General features: G+C 36.4%; 1 protein-coding gene across 2 annotated transcripts; it reads right to left on the bottom strand.

Annotated features, from left to right (window-relative positions):
* Positions 1-915: 915 nt before the first annotated feature.
* rnf40 (ring finger protein 40) lies at positions 916-19,020 on the bottom strand. Of its 2 annotated transcripts, none has more exons than XM_026276232.1 (20): positions 18,916-19,020; positions 17,586-17,729; positions 16,748-16,915; positions 16,186-16,513; positions 10,770-10,967; positions 10,518-10,639; positions 10,098-10,244; positions 9,710-9,784; positions 9,430-9,549; positions 9,096-9,275; positions 8,858-8,993; positions 8,456-8,577; positions 7,987-8,249; positions 6,132-6,249; positions 5,873-6,022; positions 5,552-5,764; positions 3,722-3,847; positions 3,450-3,590; positions 3,257-3,358; positions 916-1,833 (listed from the first exon to the last, which is right to left on the bottom strand). In XM_026276232.1, exons 1-20 carry the CDS (start codon positions 18,925-18,927, stop codon positions 1,657-1,659), a joined length of 3,042 nt encoding a protein of 1,013 aa, XP_026132017.1. In that variant the 5' UTR covers positions 18,928-19,020; the 3' UTR covers positions 916-1,656. The 2 variants fall into 2 exon arrangements, with proteins under 2 accessions (XP_026132017.1, XP_026132018.1); XM_026276233.1 differs by lacking the exon at positions 18,916-19,020 and adding an exon at positions 18,770-18,901.
* Between the last annotated feature and the right edge of the window lie 21 nt (positions 19,021-19,041).

The following is a 19,041-nucleotide window of genomic DNA, read 5'->3' on the forward strand; positions in this document are numbered from 1 at the left end:
CTAGGATTTGAAACACGGCCCTAGAATCTCAGTAATCACAGCACGACAAAGCACTACGAGTCAACCGTCAATGATGATGGTAGAGGAACAAACACAGCCTGTTCGCTGACAACACTTTCATTTTTGCTTTCAAGAGCTACATTTACGTGAAAAAGAAACCAGTTCTCTATCATTAGGAAATATCAGTCAGTATAATACGTATGGTCTTGTTGACGCAATTATTATGGTCAGATCTGTAAGATAACTACGCAAATCAAGAAAGGTTTAAACGAACAAACGACAATTTGCGAAAATAAGTACTTTTTTTTTTTTTTTTTGTAAGAGAACAAACTAGAGACCCCAGTCTCCGCGCACGAAGTATGTTGGAGCAAAATAGTCACATTAAAGTCACCCCACCCAACTACGTAATTCACTGTCTCTGGTCCAAGGGAGCAAACAACAGTTCAGTGTTTGGCAGACACACAGCGCAGACTGAGAGGAAAAGCAGTACGACAGTTATGAATACGATCAAGAACAGCAAAACCTGGGTGCGGGGAATAACATAAGGTAAATTGTGCAATATAACGAAAAACATTTACATGTAGATTCCGGGCAAACATTTGCAAGTACAAAAAAACCACGAGGTAGGTTTTATATTCTCCCCAGGACTGCTTTCCCTGTGATCCTCTTCTAATAGTATGCAACTATGCATATCTATCTAAACCATCTGAAGTTACTAAAGACACATGCATTGTGCAAATAGGATTGTATTGGCAGACAGCATATGGACTTCAATATTGCATTTGGAAAGTACAGTTTCGAGTCATCCTTTTCCACCAAGTATAACAATAACATCACGATTAAAATGAAAACCCAGATAATGTCTCTACATGTTTTGTCTAGATTGACATCAAAGCAGAGAGCCGAGTTCACAAATAACTTTATCCAGTTTTTGATGTTTATTTTTTTAAGGAATCGGTGCAATAGGTATTGACATACGTTGGTGATATCACAGAATGGTTGGGTATATGGTACCTACTGAAAAATTGTTCATGTTTTGTCTTTTTAAGATCACTGCACCACCCATCTACGCTTCTAATTCTGCAGCACTCTTTTTTTCCACCCAGTATCCATCACATCTGTTCATTTATTACTTCAAGGGGTTCAAAACACATTGTTACCATAGAAACTGACTAAGCACATTACTAGATAGTTACTGTATGACTCAAACGGATAAGGCCATAATTGTCAAAACAAAACAGTTTCTGCAAACTTTAGACGTCACTCGTATTCTGTGGAGTTATGACATCTATGATATATTGATATTTGAGCAGATACAGTCTTTCCTCTGTTTCATGGTCATTCAACAAAATGCAGGTAAAAAAAAAATCATTGCAGTACTTTAAACAACACAAGAAACTAAGAGACGAAATTCAATAGATTTTTCTGCAATGAATAAGCACTGCTTGTGTGCTGTAGACCATGACTACTTCACAACCGTTTCCATTCTGTCATTGTATGTTTGGTCACTAGCAACACCTATCACAGATGGGACTGAAAGTGGCCCTTTAGAGCATCTTAAAAATACCATATTATGGTAATCCGGTTCTTCAACACAACTTTCATCCCTTCGTTTCTCATCTACTGTATTCAGTTCATCAAAAAGCCCACACTAAATTAGGTGATGTAGATGCGGTGGAAGTCGTTTGCTCCGAATGCAGCATTGCATTTGGGGCACTTCCTCTGGCGAGTGTCGTAGCGAGTCTTCAAGCATTCATAGCAGAAGACATGGAAACACTTGGTGAGGACCGTCTCCTTATCCCGGGTATTACAACAGGGACAACGTAATTTAGCCTAGAAAGGAGACAACAGATAAGGTCAGCCACAAATTATACAGTATTAAGCTAATCTACCAGTCATTAAATGTCAGATACATTAATATACAGAAGATTTTTTTAAAGTATGAGGAGGACCAAATAGTACAGGAAAAGCAGCCAACTAGCGGCCCGCACACATGGGAAAAAAACAACCCAGTTGGAGTCCTCAAGATGTTGGCTGGAAGAATACCCACAGTGTGTAATCTACACAAAGTGTGGCTACTTTGAAGAAGCTAAAATTATATGATAGTTTAACCTATTTTGGTCACAGCATGTTTCTCATTCTTCCATTTGTATTTTCATAACTTTGATGACTTCATTATTATTGTAAAGTTTTACAAATATTTATTTATCTAATCATTTTAAATAATATATTTACTTACGGTACATATCTAAGTTTGAGGTGAGATTTGTTTTTCTAAAAATGTGATTCTGGACCACAAAACCAGTCATATGGGGCAATTTTTTTTAATTTAGATTTATACATCACCTGAAAGCTGAATAAAAAAATATTTCCATTGATGTCATGTTTTTTTAGGATAGGACAATATTTGGCCGAGATACAACTTATTTGAAAATCTGGTATCTGAGTACACTACTTTTGAATAAATTATTTGTTTTGTGCATAATGCAATTAATTGCGAATAATAATGCGATAAAAAAAAAAAAACGTTGCCCAGCAATATGTGTGTATGTATGTATCTATATATATATATATATATATATATATATATATATATATATATAAATTAACAAAATATCTTCATGATCTTTACTTATTATCCCAATGAAATTAACAAATTATCTTCATGATCTTTACTTATTACCCTAATGATTGTTGGCATAAAAGAAATATCAATAATTTTGACCCATACATTGAATATTTTGCTATTGCTAAAAATATACCCCAGCGACTTGTGGTTCAGGATCACAAATCTTTCTAAATGTTCCAAAGGCTGGATTTATTTGATCAAACGTCCAGTAAAAAAAAAACAGTAATACTGTAAATGAAATATTACAATTTAAATAACTGTTTTCTATTTGAATACATTTTACAAGGTTAGTAATGCATATACATTTTCTGCAGACATTAATCCAGCCTTCAATGTCGATGATCCTTCAAAAAAAAAATTTCATTTATGCTCAAGAAAAAAAATAAAAATAATTGCTGCTCAATATTCTTGGGAAAACTGTGACACCTTTTTATTCAAGACTCTTTTGGTGACTATAATGTTTAAAAGAACAGCATTTATTTAAAACAAAAAATCTGTAATGCTATACTGCCTTTAATGTCACTATTGATCCATTTAATGCATTTCCTGAACAAAAGTACTTATGTCTTTAAAAAAGTTACCCTAATAAACAAATTACTAGGTAACATGTCTGAAATTTTGACTGACCTTATACTGATTAATTTCTTCTTGTAGAATCTCATCAGCATCTGTGTACACCTCAACTTTCTTCTGTTTCTCCAGCTTACGCCGCAGTCTGGACAAGTCCTCCTGAAAAGAACAGCACAGTAGAAGAGTTTCACACACATTGTTCCCACTCATTTGTATCCCAAACTTTTCTACAGCACACATGCCAGTGTACCTGTGCTTTCTTGAGGTTGACACTCTCCCTCTCACGGGCAGTGCGGTTGTCTAGTACTGAGGCTTGGATTTCCCTCAACTTGGTCTGAGTGTGTTCCAGCTGCACTTTAAGGTCCTCGGCCAACTGGGCCGCCTCCACTGCCTGAACCATCGTGCAAAAAGATGAGCATCAAACACACATCTGGAAATGTATGCTAATGGTTGGCTAAGCTGAGTCATAGTTGTCATGGACATGAGAACAGAGGTGGGCGTCTGTGATCCTTCCAATTTTACCTTGCGCTTGTTGAGCTCCAGGGCTTGAGTGCGCAGCGTCAGCTCTTTCTCCAGAGCGGCCAGTGTGCTCTGCAGGACACCCTCCTTCTCTTCTAGTTTCTGCACCACCAGCAGCTGAGCGTCCACCTGGGAGGGACAGTTAGGGAGCACATGATTCAACGACATTAGTATTATTTCTTTTTATAAAAAACAGTTATAAAACACATTATTATGTGCAGATTTTATGCCTCAAAATTGAGAGGTCCATCATTTTACAGGGATGGGGCTGACTGATTGTCTATCAACCAACTAGTTAATTATATTATCCAGTTTTTGTCCAATTTTAACTATTTTTAGTGGCGATACTTTAAATGTAATCAATTAGGACACTTAGCTGATTTCTGTTGGCTTCCATTTTTAAGGATTTTTTTTTTTTGAAGATTAGGTTTGTGAATTAAGTTACAAATATTTGAGTAAAGATGGCATATTATATGTTGCCATTTATATATTATCATGTTATGTTATAAACAGTGGGAGAAAAATTTGAGACCCCTATGATCTTGTTACATCCTGTCTACTTAGATACCGCCATCTAAACAACTTTTAAAGGCAGCTTCGATGTATTCTTTGCTGCGTATGATATCCCACTACTGTGTGTATACAATACCACAACAGCTAAAGTTTTTAACTTTGGATTTCATATCCAGCAAGAAATTACTATTATACAAATTATGACCAAAGCACTCTCTAGTGCTGTTAATCTTTTAGAATTTAAAATATTTGTTGAATTTCAAATAATCTACATTTGAATGCAAAAATGTTGCATTCGTATTTTAGGTGTGCATTAAGGAGGCAGCTTTATCACTGGAGCTGACATTTGTTGACACGCTGTATTTGTTATCCTGTCCAGTTAAAGCCACTAGATGCGGCAATGCTTCATTGTTTTTTTAAAAATATTGTGTAAAAAAAAAAAAAAAGAGAACATCAATGGGGGAGAAGATCTTGTTTTTCGTCAAAACTGAAACCAAGCTGTTCACACAGAATTCATATTTTGTGCATTTTCTAGAGGGACATCGATCACCGTTGCACTCGCATCCTGCACAAAAGAGCCTCATGTTTAGAAAGCCATGTAAAAATGAATGCAAGTTCAACTTTGAAAAAACATCTCGATACTTTATAACAGGTTTCTTCCCCTATCCCACTGCATCCCATGTTTTTAAATGAAAAAAGTACTCTATGTGATTGGCTTTCAGCGCTTTGTATTAAACTATGCATAAAAACATGATGCTGTTTTGTTTACAGCTAAGTTACTTTATTCATTATAATTGGTTTATAATTTTCACAGATAGTCGTTATTTTCTTGCTTTAAATAAACGTGCATTAGTAATATTTTGCTCAATGCTCTCTCTAGTGGACACAGGAGATGAGCCAAAAACTTTTTTCACCCTAAAATTATGAAATTATGCATTTTAAATTAGATTATAATTTGAATATTGATCATTTTCATTTAAAGTACAAAATTCTAATTTAGTTTTACAGCCATTTTGACAGCACTAGCACTCTCTATTTTGTTGCAGATCATTAAAATACCAATCATAAATACCATTATGCTGCCATAGAAGCCTGTCCAAAATCAGTTTTGTGAGGTACATTTGTGTGCAAACGCTGCCCGCAAAGTCACTGTCAGATTGGATGGTGAAGCAACAAGTTAGCCTAACCTTTCAGGTGTAGCCAGTCAACTAGAACCCACTGACCAGTAGATTATGAAAATGTTTGTTTTGCACATTCATAAATTTACGTGTGGGTGTGTGGTGACTGTGTGAGAAATGTTTTTTGTGTGTGTGTGTGCACCTGGGTTTTGAAAGTAAGCACTTGATCTGCCAATTCCTCTTTCTCCTCCCGCAGAAGCTTGTAAATCTGGTTGGATTTGATCCTCTCACTCATTAGTTTGAAATTGGCATCATCTTTCTCTCTGAGCTGCTGCATGAGTCTGCTGTTCTGCTCCTGCATGTCTTCAAAAGCCTGTCCCGTCACATCCATCTCACTCAACAGAGCCTCTTCCTCCTGAAAGGTTGATCAGTTTTTAATTATTAGTTAATCTGCTACAGAGCCTATTGATCTAGACTGATTCTGACACAAATGTTGACAACAATTCTGTTCAACTAGACACACCTGTTTAGTAGCAGCCAGCTTTTTCTGCAAGTGTTCAATGGTCTCCTCAGCCACACGGATCTTGCGGAGAGCGTCTTCATCTGCCAGTTTTTTGCTTTCCTTTCTTTCCCTTTCCTCCAGTTCCCGCACTCGCTGCCTCACCTCTTCCACCTGCCAGACAATGTTGACTTCAGCATTAAAAGAATGACCACCCCAAGTGAATCGCATGTTAATGGTTTTGCCAAAGAGAAATACAGCAAATTTTTGTGGGTTAACATACTTCTGCTTTGGACTTCTTTTCTGCTGCCATAAGTTGCACTTTATCTCGCTGCTCCTTTGGGGCTGATTTGTACATGTCTAGCAGTAGTTTCATTTCCTTCTGTGACTCCTGTGCTTTTCTGCATGACACAAATGATGTGTGGGAGAGGTGACTCAGATATGAAGTTCATTAAATGCTAAACAATATGGGGTGATATAGTTTTATATATATACAGGGCTTGACATTAACACCCGCCAACACGCCAAATGCGGGTGGATTTTGCTCGTGGCGGGTAACACAGTGACTCCAACTAGCCACTTTGGCGGGTTGAATAACTGTAGTGTTTTTAAAAGGCATCTGAAATAAGCCATATTGCAGTGTGACACTACGACGCCACAACTCCCATGAGTATTACATGCACACAGTGTTGCCTTGCGCTTACACGTTCGTGACAGAAACGAAGAGACAGCTATCCATATCTTGTCAACCCAACCCTCTACATTGCGAGTTAATCACTCGCAAATTCGACTAAATCTTCATTCTGGCGACTAAATGAAGTCTAATATTAGCCAATGGCTAATAAATTCTCAGATTTTACTTGCCAGTATGTGAGATGGAGGCTAAGTATAAGTTCAGCACAGATATATTATCACTCGCAAACACTCTGACTCTGACGGAGCACTTCAGAGTTTCACTTTCCGTCAAGCGATCTGTGATATTTCTCAGTTCATCTCAATGGATGCACAGCGCACCTGTATTTGATTGTAGTGTAAACTCTAGTGTGAAGGCGCACACATCACCGTCGCTTTCTCTCACACACACGCAGAGACTGAGAGAGAGTGAATTGACTCTTCAGCTTTTAAGAGCAGTCGAGTTTTCCGGTAGTGGGTGGTGTTAATGCGCAAACGGCAATCTCATTGGCTGGCGCTCACCTATTATCGTCCCTGTTTTGATTTCAGCAAATCAGTTAAAGCGAATGCACAAAACCTGATTAACATTCATGAATCCAGCAGCTCATTAATCCTAAGTAATCATTAGTGTGTTCTTATTATTGGAATTCGTGATCCTTGGCAGTATTTTCCCATTTTTGTGTTTATTTTTTTTTAGAAACATTGAATTTCAGAAAAAAACAACCACCCACCCACCCTCACACACACACATATATATATATATATATATATATATATATATATATATAAAATTATTTTTTTTTTTAACTGAGTTCCCCCCAAAATCAATACTGTATCTGGTCGGTATTGAAGTGTCAATTGTTAATTTTACGCAAAATGCGATATCCACAGTGTTATTCTGTCATATTTTCTCCCTATCTTTCCAAACCGTGACAAATATCGGTCTCCCTTCTCTGCATAATACAATACATCCGCTCAACCAATCAAAGAGCACCATTCCACGCTCCCTAGACAGTAATGGCACTGCTTTGAATAGACCCAGCTTCCTAGTTTTCGTCATCTACTTTGTACTTTGTGTTCAGCAAACAAACAAAAAATTAATAGTTTTGATGGCATTGATCGCGCACAGTTGTAACCAGCTTCCAGAAGTGATAATATGTGCTAAAACAACAGCCACATTTAAATCTAGACTCAAAACTGATCTTTTTAGCTGTGCATTTATTGAATGTGCTTACTGTGCTTACTATTTATAATAACTTATATATTTACTTTAATAAAAATGCCACTTTGAAAGTTTATGTAATGCAGTGAATTATAAGGCAGGACTTCAAAGTATCCAAATATGTTTAGGGCCAAGGCAGATTAACTATGATCACACATTTAGACTAAGCATGATCGAGAAAAGAGCAGACATTTTTATAGGAAGTCAAGTAGCACTGAGAATCATGTTGTAGGCTGAGACGTACTTAAGCTCTCCTCTAAGCATCTTCAGTGTGTCAGAGTCCTTCCTCTTCAGCTCCTCACTTCGCTGTCTCTCCCGCTCTCTTTCGCGTTCCCTCTCTCTCTCTGCCTCCCTCTCTCTCTCCCGTGCCCGTTGCCTTTCCAGCTCTCTCCTCCTTTCTTCCTCCTCCTCCTGCTCATCATCTTCCTCTTTCTTAACCTCCAGTCCTCCGTCACCCACACTTTCTTCCAACATCAGGGCACCTGCCTCTCCACTCTGGCACTTCAACTGAAAAGGAGTGATATTTCAAAGTGAAAAATATTTAGTTAAAATTCAACCAATTTCAAGAAAGAAACAGCCCACATATGCAATAAACAGATGTGAAGTTAATGGTAAATTAGCAAGTAAAATGTAAAAAAAGTTCCAATCTGAAAATTCTGGTATCATAGGAAATAAAAAAAAAAACTGTCAAAGGAGACCAGCATGAGCAATACCTTGTTTATTTCCATCTGTCTCTCACGAAGTTTCCTCTTATATCTCTGCACATCACCTTTCAGCTGATGATTATGGTTTTGAAGACTGCTGATTAAGTGTCTCATTTCTCTGTTTATTGGCCCTGGAATGAATAAATGAGTTAATATTGAAAGAGAGAGATTGAGATGCTGATAGTCATTCAGATAGCACAATGACATACGTTTCGGTTAATGATGCTTAGTTAAACCCCAACCAAAACAATGAACAATGAGAGAAGGGTTGACAGGATACACCGCTCCCATTTCCTCGCCGTAACCATGGTTAATTTAAAACAAATTGGCGTTGGGAAATTCACCACAGGAATTCCTCCTAAACCTAAAGCAAAAGGGATCAAATAAAATCTCTTGTATGAGTGACGTTACCTGCTTGCTCATTGGCTGCAAGATTCTGTTCGAACTCGATCCGTAGCATTTCGTACTCCTTGCGCACCTGGGCCAGTGTGTCCTCTAGCTGAATGACCTCAGTGCGTAACTTTTTCTGAAGAGACAACTCATCACTCTACAAACAGAGAGAATGATATTCAAACCATCAGTGAAAAAAAAAAAAAACATACTCCGATATAATTATGAGCAATCATTTGTGTCCCATCAGCTCTCTTACCTCCATGTGCTCTATCTGCCGCAGGTGAGCGTTTTTGGCGGTAAGCAGCAGAGCTCTGGCCTCATCCAGCTGGGTTTTCACACTCAGAGACTCATTGTACAGCAGAGAGAACTGTGATTGGAGGCACTTGTACTCTGGTGTATCCTTCAACACTTCCTCTGGTATATTCCTCAGATCCATCTACAAAGGGATACAGAGATCAGTAATATGACCTGAAAAACAAAAGCTTCCAGCTTCAACAGGAAATACATTGAGTCATGAATAAAAGCTGTTGTCATCAAATAATGCACTGGAAATTTTGAGCTGGTGTTGTATTCTCAGTAAACTCTACTACCTTTAGTTTCTCGCTCTCCCGAACAGCTTCCTGTAGCTCTTGCTGCAGTTTCTCAAGCTCTGCCATGCGGCTGTTGGCAAGTTCTTGGTTCTGCTCCAGTTCAGCATTCAAAGACTCAAACTAAGAGTAAATAAATACATATTAGACAAACTGACATACAGTGACAGACTGGAATAATGTCTACACCATTGCGATATACAAATATTTTAATTATAGTTTTGTAAAACTATATAAAGAAATGATTAAACATGGTTTTAGGTAAAACATTTTGAACTACTACCTTCTGTATACTTAGTGTGATTTGACCACCGGGTAATCCACCTGAACTGCCAGTGGCATGGTAACCGGAATTAAGCTGATTCGGGAAAAAAACAAAACATAAAAATTGTTAGTAATTCCCTCCATTAGTAACACCCCCTAATTTAAACCACAAACAGATTAACATCACTGCATCATAATATCATGTCAAGTTACTGTATGTTTCACTGGTACAATGTGTCAACTGTAAATGATGCAGCAAGATTTTAAGTATAATATCCTGCAGTACAATTTCCTTTATCAAAGGAAGTATTGATAGATATACAAATAACACACGCCTACTATGATGGTAATGAATTTCAAAAGCATGCAATATATTGTTTTATTTCTGAGATGTAGGAAAAGCTGACCTGCTCCAGAGCTTCTGCTAGATGTTTATTCAGCTTCTGCTCTCTCTTTCGAAGTTTTTCAATGTCCCATTGCAGATCCTCGACAGCTGTTTCCATCTCAGACACTTTAGTCTCAGAACTTGTAACTTTGTCAATCAGTTCATTATACTGTAGAAGCAAAGACTGGTCTTAAGGACAGCTCAGGGTACAAAATACACATCTTTAAAAATGTGATTGGCAGTTTTATACTGATGCTTAGAAAAAAAGTTATTATATACACTCCTATTCAAATGTTTGGGGTTGGTAATTGAATGTGTCCTTGCAAAATAATCATTTCAATTTTTCTCTTCAAAACATACTGATCCCAAACTTCTGAAAGGTAATGCAACTTTAATAAATATGAATAGAATAAAGTCAAACAAAACTAGAAGAGAGAGATACCTCCAATGACATTTTGTGGTGTTTCCCTTGAAGGGAGTAAGCAAGATCTTGAAGTCGATTATGTTCCTCTAGAAGTGTGCAGTTTGTAGCAATTATCTCTCGCTGACTGTCATCCCCACATACTGATAAGAACAAGGTGCGTAAGTTTAGCATTTGTTCACAAAGTGATTCAACTAAAACTTCTAGGGATGCTTTTTTCTGTAATAAACTGTTTGTACTTTGAGAATCACACCACATGAATTTTTATTTTACCAGCCGACTGCACTCTGGTACACAGCTCATCAATGGTGGTATGCAGACGGTCAAATATGCAGACCATACAGGCCACAGCGCCCTTGCTGAACTGCATCCTGTCCTGTAGCTGCAGCGTGAGCTCCTCCTCACTGCTGTTATCCAGAGTAGCCAGGAAAGACTTTGCGCTTTCACTGAGAGACGGTGGAGTGGGAGGGGCTTTAAAAAAATACAAATAACAATATGAATTTGCATGATAAAAGCTGCTATAGACAGAAAAATCGAATCTTTTCTTTAAATCTAAAATAATTTGCATAGGCGCTGTTTCTTGAGTAGCAGATCTGATACGTTAGACATTTAAAATATGATATGAGAATAATGAATTCATACTCAAGGATGAAAAAAAGATGCCCAAACCAAGCAAAAAAATAAAATAAATAAATGACTACAAAACAAAATTCTAGAAAAAGTTGCTTTAGTCCAAGTGTTCATCTTGAAATATTACCAACAATATAAAAGTTATTCTAACATTTAGTTCGTAAAAATGATTACAAATTTCATGGCAAAAAGACTACCTGAAAGAGGACATTGTTGAATTGTACAAATGGCCTTTTTTGCTAATAAATAAATAAACTAGACAGAGTGAGTGTGTTCTGTTTGACATTTCATAGAAATTCAGTAGATACCATGGGGATAGCTAAGCTACTGTGTCAGATGATATAATTTCTACAGTTATGGAGTGGTTAGAAGTTAAGCTAGATTAAATAATTTCACAAGATCAATAAGCACAAGCAGTAAAACTTGGTTAATAGCTGCTAAATATAAGCAGTATAGAAAGGTGTTCTCATCTTAACCTAATGACAATAGACAATCTGAAGGGGTTTAAAATGTTTTTAAAAGTTTTGAAAGATATTTATCAGAAGGCTAAAGTAAGTGCTGTGAAGGTAAAGAGAATGTGTGCAAAGAAAGCAAAAAGGGATCTCTAATTGTTTGGTTTATTGTGGCTGAAGTAAGTAGGGGATGAAGTAGTAGAATAGTTGGGTATTTTTCACTGTGGGGAAGAGTTTGAACAAAGCTTTAGGATGTCTGATTTTGTGTTAAAAGCACATCAATAACGGTAGGAGAAAAACTTTTAAATGTTAAGGGTTTAGAAGCAATGCCAACACTAATCTCACTGTTAAATTATGATTGCTGCTAAAGATGTAGCATGAACAGAGAGAGAGAGAGCTAGCCTCAAAGTGTGAATCTTGATTTATAGTCTAAAAAAATTATATAAATATGTATAACTTACATTTATAATAATATCTGTAAATTATACTTTGGGGAGTTGAAATCTTGCACCCTTTGTTTTTATCAGCTTGAAAAACAATAGCTGAGTGGAAAAATATCAATATAGAGAAAGAGTGATTTCATCAGGTTATTTTTACAAAGTTCCTTGACATGTGAAATTAGATATTTTTGAGAGATTAAAGATTAAAGTCTCAAACCCCCAAAAAATATTTTTACTAAAACTTAACACTCAACCACGCCTTCCCAAAATGTCTCATTCAAACACGCACCCACAGATCTACGTCATTGTGTGGGAAGATTGACATAACACCACCCAAATGTTTACGCAAAGAAAGATGGCATAACTTTTTTTCTTGCTGTAGTATTGTTGCTGTCGATGCCACCATGGAAGCTGATATTCAAAATATGGTAGAGGTTGTAATATTTCTGCTGATAATGATAAGATGCAAATCTGTGGATTTGATTGAGTCTAAATTATCAGATGGATAATAGACTTGTTTCATTTTCTGGTCACACAGATACACAGGAAGAAGTTTACGGATGTGTGGTGTCAAAACACAATTTGGCAACCCTATTCTATTTAGTTTGTGAATTTGTGATTTTAACTCTTTATGAAATGCCAGGTTTTTTGGGATGTTTTTTGATTATAGTTGGCAAAATCTTTACTATTAATAGGCCCTGCTATCTAATTATGCACTACTGATTATGATTGGAGAACACACTTTAATAGTAAGATATGTTGGGTAGACTGTGGACTTCATTGGATTTTCATAGCACCAACAATGACAGTCATCATTTGAAAATAGCCTCCAAAGGGGGGGGCGGAAATTCAATTTGTGCCAAAATAAACAGTTTTATCATTAGCTACCCCTTTTAGATATAGGAGGCCAATTTAAGAATGATACAGCACATTAGACATTGTGAATTAGCTCATACTTAATTTTGAATGAGATCTGGCGAAATGCTGTAGGATGGAATCATGAGGAAGAACCTTGTCTTTTAGAGTGCTTTCACACTAGCACTTTTGGTGCACATCCGGGTTCGATTGATGTCAGAGTTTGGTTCGTTTGGATGATGTGAAGGCTGTCTTCCATACTCGGATACGAACCCACGAACCGTACCAGAGTCTGCTTAAAAACGGTGGTCTGGGGTACGCTTCATGTGAACTCTGGTACGGTTTGCTGCTTATGTGAACGCAATCGTACCAAATCACGGAAGTGAACCGCTTTTAATGACAAATTATTTGATGAAAATGTGTGTTTGTGTGTAATGAGCGTGTAATGAGCGTGACTGACAAACTGCAAGCAGAGAGCTGAACATCTCATCTATGTTCGCCTTCAACATTCTTTAGAGCATTTTCAGTACATTCGTAAGACAGACGCAAGTGCCGTTATGTACCGAAGCTTTATAAACAAAACGAATAGTTCAAAAACTTAATGCATAAAACTCCTGAGAGTAATGTTATGCATTTGCCGCCTTCTCCTGTGCTGTCGTTACCAAGCAACGGGGTAAACAGCTGCTGGCTTGATGATGCAAGCGAACGGTGGTTCAGACTCAAATATTATATTATAAACAAAGTCCAGCGGGGGCAGGGGGAGCAACCGAACTCGGGTTCGGACCAGGCAAGTGAACCAGGTATGAAAGCACACTAAGTGACTTGGGAGGCCAACCTCATGAAGATATGTCGAGTGGGGGCCAAATGATTAGCTTTTACCGGACTACAGATCAGTTGCCAGCCAAATGGTCTCTATGGGCTTAGTTTATCTATCAAAGTTATAATGGAGTCAAAATAATTCCAACAAAGTGTAAACAATCTTGTTTTTCAAAAAGAGCAGTCTGTTTTTCGTTCGCTTGTTTTTGTGTTTTTACAGATCAATGTCTGTCGGCAACCTTTGAGAAACTCATTGAGAGGTTGAAACCTTATCATGTCGACAACACGGCTAACAGAATAACATGAACATCAGACAGAGAAATGTAACTTTGCAATCTTCTCTGATTTATCTTCACCTAACTAATTATTTTTTAATTGATTTTTCTTAGTTTATGTATTATTATTATTCATATTTTTTATCCATGTTTTTTATTATTGTATTTTTCCTCTCTCCCCTCTGTTCTTGGGAGATGTTTCCTTTTTTTTTTTGGTTCTCTGTTCTAATGTACCACATAAAAAAGAAAAAGGCTGGAAAACAGCTGTAGCATAATTAAGTACTGTATTGATGCTTGTGAATGCTGGTTTCCAATAAAAATATATATTAAAAAAAAAAAAAACTTTTTTGCAATCTTCAAACTTAAGTTAGTCAGACACTAACTGTTTTAAATTTTGTGCTTTAGTTTTTAACATACAGGGGTATTTTAAGTCATATATTTATCATACAACTTTAATCAGGCCAATTATGGTTTGTTTTTTAATTATGCTGGAAGATGTGACCAAAAATAACATGTGGATTCAACAATATATCCATGTCTAGAATGACATAGTGATGTAATTTTGGTCAAACCTTAAGTTTTTTTTTTTCCTCAGTACATATAATTTATAATGGAATTTGTATGCACGTGTATTACAACTCTCTGATTTGATTTTAACTGGTGCACTCCAATTGGCAATTCTAGTTACAAATTGAAAACCTGCCAGACAAACATTACTAAATACTAGGGCAAATAAATCCTTATGCTGAGATGCTAAAGATGACAAATGGCCAAAGGTAAAAACGCATGCAGTATGAAATGTTTTTATTTAAGTTTTTGGAAAATCCAATTGTACCAAATTCCAGGTTTAAACACAAACATGTAAAGTAATTGCAACTGAATGTTGTTCATATCTTTTAGATAATACTGGAAATGCAGTCTATAATTTCTGCATGAACAAGTATCTTAACTTGACTAAGGATTATGTTTGGATCAATACTGAATCAATATTAGGGCCAATTTGGAATCATTTAAGTGCTTTAGTTAAGGTTTCAGGAGAATTTATCATTTTACTCTTGTACACTGACATAATAGTGTTGATTTGCTTTGTCAGATTACTGTTAACTGTTGTATGACAACAGTCAGAGACATACATTTCCCCTAATTGATGCTGGTAAACGGTATGATAGAAGTGACCTGTTTTCTGAACATGTAGAAGGGAAGAGTACGGCCAGATCGCCCGAACTTTACAAATATGTTTTAAGATTATGATTATGGAAGTTTACTTGCATTTAAACAGTCAATGCAATCAAATGGTTTCATATGATTAAGGGGGGGGGGGGGGGGGATCTGAGGATCCTCAGAATGCAAACTGTTTGTGTTTTACTTCAAGAGAGCAATCATACATTTGTGCTGTGATTTACTTGCATTTATATTCATTTTTTCATTTATTTTTTATAATCATTTATCATTTAATCATTTTATTATTCAATTTAATCATAATAATTTATAATAATCTTTATAGTCATTTATACACCCATTTCACTGACTCATTAATTGATTAGTCATTTATATTATATTATAGTTTTTTATATTGTTTTTCCATTGCTGTCTTGTTCTACGTTCCATCATAGTTTTATGACTGTGTGGTTTCAAGAGCTGTTTGTCCTCATGAATAAGAGATAAGAGGGAATGTTTATAGAAACTCAAGGTTTATGGGATGTTGTTGTGAATCAGTTTGGTATAATATTAATTGTGGAATTTGTGCTAGTCAGACGAAGTCTGGACACTGAATGAAACATACAAAAATAAGACTATTTAGTAAATGGCTCATTATTATTGCTTCATCTCCTGCTCTTTATTGGCTTTTTCCTCACTCAACTTCTTGGCTGATACAAGATAATAGATTTTTGTGTATTTTGGGTAACAGAAAAGACTTGCTGTTAACGGGTTTTGGGTATTAGACTACCTTGCTACTTTGTTGATCTGTCATCAGATAAAACTGATATTATCTGCCGATAATGAGTCCCACTCCAATACTAATATATTCCAAGTGTTTGGTGCACAATTCAAGTACTTGCCGATAAATCTGTTGCACTTGATCTACAACATGCTTTTGTTGTCTAATTGATGGTTTATTTTGTTATCATGTAAAAGGCCTTTATGCACGATTTAAAAAATGCATTAGTTTACATATTTGTAGATATACAGTGTATTGGAGTCTAACTCCTTGCATGTTTACCAGGAATTCCATCCTGCACTGGTTCCTCAGCTGACTTCTCCACAGAGTCAGGAAGCTGCTGTTGCTGCTCTTGTTGCTGCGTCTGTTGCTTTTCTTGCACTGACTGTTGCTGTTCTTCATCCAGCACCTCAGCTGAAGGTGGAGGCTGGGGGAGGCCGTCCTCACCTTCAATTCGAGCTGGCATAGGAGCAGAAGGTTCGGGAGCAGATGATGGGGCTGCAGCAGGAACTGGGATGTCTGGAACGGGAGGGGTGGCAGGGGTCTGGACAGGTGCTGGGGCATCCTTAGGCTCCACACGTTGCAGCAGTTCATGGATATTTTCCTCAAGCTGTGAGAACAGAGTTCAAATGAGGCAGTTTTTCTACTCATTTCTGTATGCTAAAGATATAGTATTAAAAACAATAAGTTATACATTTTACTGGAAAAGCTTAATGTTGAGGTCTGTGATAGAGGACCCTCTTGTAAATGATATTTAAATATCAAGAGTTTTTAATTTCCTGGCTTAAAAATGTAAATAAGAGGAGAATGAGTACAGCATTGGAAGAAGAGAAGAGTGTGGAACCTGAGTCCAGCAGCGGTTGACAATAAGCAGGGTGGTGTCATCAGTTGCCTGCCTTTTCTCCAACTTCTCAATCTTCTCTCTCAACTCATCCTCCAAAGCCTGCCTCTGTTCAAGCCGTTCGCAGAGCTTCTTGTTCTTAAACTGAATGACCTTCATGTCCATCTCCTCCTGCAAAGGCCAATTTGGGGCAAAATTACAAAAGCTTCAACAAGTCTATATTGTCTACAAAGGTTTTAAAGGTTTTCTAAAATAAATTAATGATTTTATTCAGCAAGGATGTAATAAATTGATCAAAACTGTGACAGTAAAGACATTTAGAATGATACAAAAGTTTTATTTTTCAAATATAAATGTCTCTTTGATTCATCAAAAAAAAAAAAGAGATCACTTTTTCCATAAAAATATAACCCAGCTCAATTCTATTCAACATTGATGATAATAAAAAATGTTTCTTCAGCACCAAATCAGCATATTAGAATGATCTCTGAAGAATCATGCGACAGTGAAGACTGAAGTAAGAGCTGCTGAAATTTCAGCTTTGCCATCAAAGGAATAACTTACATTTTAAAATATATTTAAATAAAGTTATTTTAAACAGTAATAATAATGTTTCACATTTTACTGCACTTTTGATCAAATAAATGCAAACTTTGTGGGTAGAAGAGACTCAACAACACAAACATCTATATGACATTTTTAAAGGTAGTGTATGAGGTTCAACTTGAGTGATTTTTTATGTTTATGTTAAAAATCCCAATTCCAAACACACAAAATATTCCATGTCATCTGCATCTGACAGCTACAATGCATTTTGTTTTGATAGCAGCATGAAACCAACCGTAGAAGAAACTCCTCCAATGCGGATGGGCTCGATGAGAGTGGTGGTGGTCTTCTCCTCTTTCTTCAGCTTTTTTTCAGGTGGGCCAGGGGGACTATCCCCTCCTGTGGGGCGCTTCCCACCCCCTGCGCCAGACATGCTTCCCTACAAAATTCACACTGTGTTACACATCATTTTGAAAATATTTTTTATTATAATATCATTTAATACTACATCACAGGAAAATTAAAGGGTACTCATCAATTTCAGAGGTAGGCTTATTAAACGGTCTAGTACAACCTGCCATCATTTTAATCACCCTCATGTTATTCCAAACCTGCATGCCTGACTTTTGTGGAACAGGAAAGGAGGTGTTAGGAAGAATATCAGCCTCAGGCATCATTCAACTTAATAGTGCAGAAAAAAAGTGAATGATGGCTGAAGCTGCCACTTCTAATCAATTTTACACAACACCTCCTTTTTGTGTTCTACAGAAAAGCAAGTCATGTGGATTTGGAATAACATTAGGCTGAGTAACTGATTGATAATTTTTTTAAGGAGTGAACTATTTTATATAAAAAAAAAGAATATATATATATATATATATATATATATATATATATATATATATATATATACACACACACACAAACACACACACATAATTATTTTTTATTATAATAATAATTCTAATAATTTTAAACAAAGACGCTTGTAAAGAGATTTTGCATAAATAAAATTAACATAACTGGCATAAAATAGGCTTTAAATAGGCAAGATATTAATATGCAAAACTATGATGTACGATATCAAAAGCAACTGTCGCTTTATACACGAATATGATATTTTCTGTTATATTGATGCTGGCTAAAGACGGGGATCTATATTTGAATTTATTTTATAGTGAAGCAAACAATAAAGAAACTATAACAATCATCTTAGTCACAATATATAATTATCAGAGTAAAATATTATTTTCTGCATTAATTTTAGGCAACCATGGCGTTTTGAGTGAGGTTAGCTTCGATGCTAGCTAAAGCTTAGCAAGCAAGCTACAATCGTCAATACATGGGCCTTTTTACATTATAAATTACATTGTGGTACAACTATACGGAGTTTGTCGTGCGACAACGTTTTAGCTACCGTAATAAATTAATATTAAAATATATTTGTGTAAGTGATTTTCTTTACACCCAGAAACAAACCTCCGCTCCGGTCGGCAAACAGGAAGAACAGTAGAATATGTGAACACTGACACTACAGGAAAACGACTTGTCTATCAAAATAAAAGTGAGCAGGCATAGACAGGCCCTAGCGATTGTTGAAACGTCTTTGTTTGTAGCATTCGTACCTTTTTGGACATTTGTTGTAATCTCTGATGTGTTTGCTCGATGTAAGCGATTTGAATAACGTATGGTTGGGGACTTTTTCGTGCTGACTTGATGCATTACGTCACTTCCCCGAAGTCGGACGGTGA

This window comes from Carassius auratus, chromosome 12 (genome assembly GCF_003368295.1).
Source record: "Carassius auratus strain Wakin chromosome 12, ASM336829v1, whole genome shotgun sequence".
Lineage (NCBI taxonomy): Eukaryota > Metazoa > Chordata > Actinopteri > Cypriniformes > Cyprinidae > Carassius > Carassius auratus.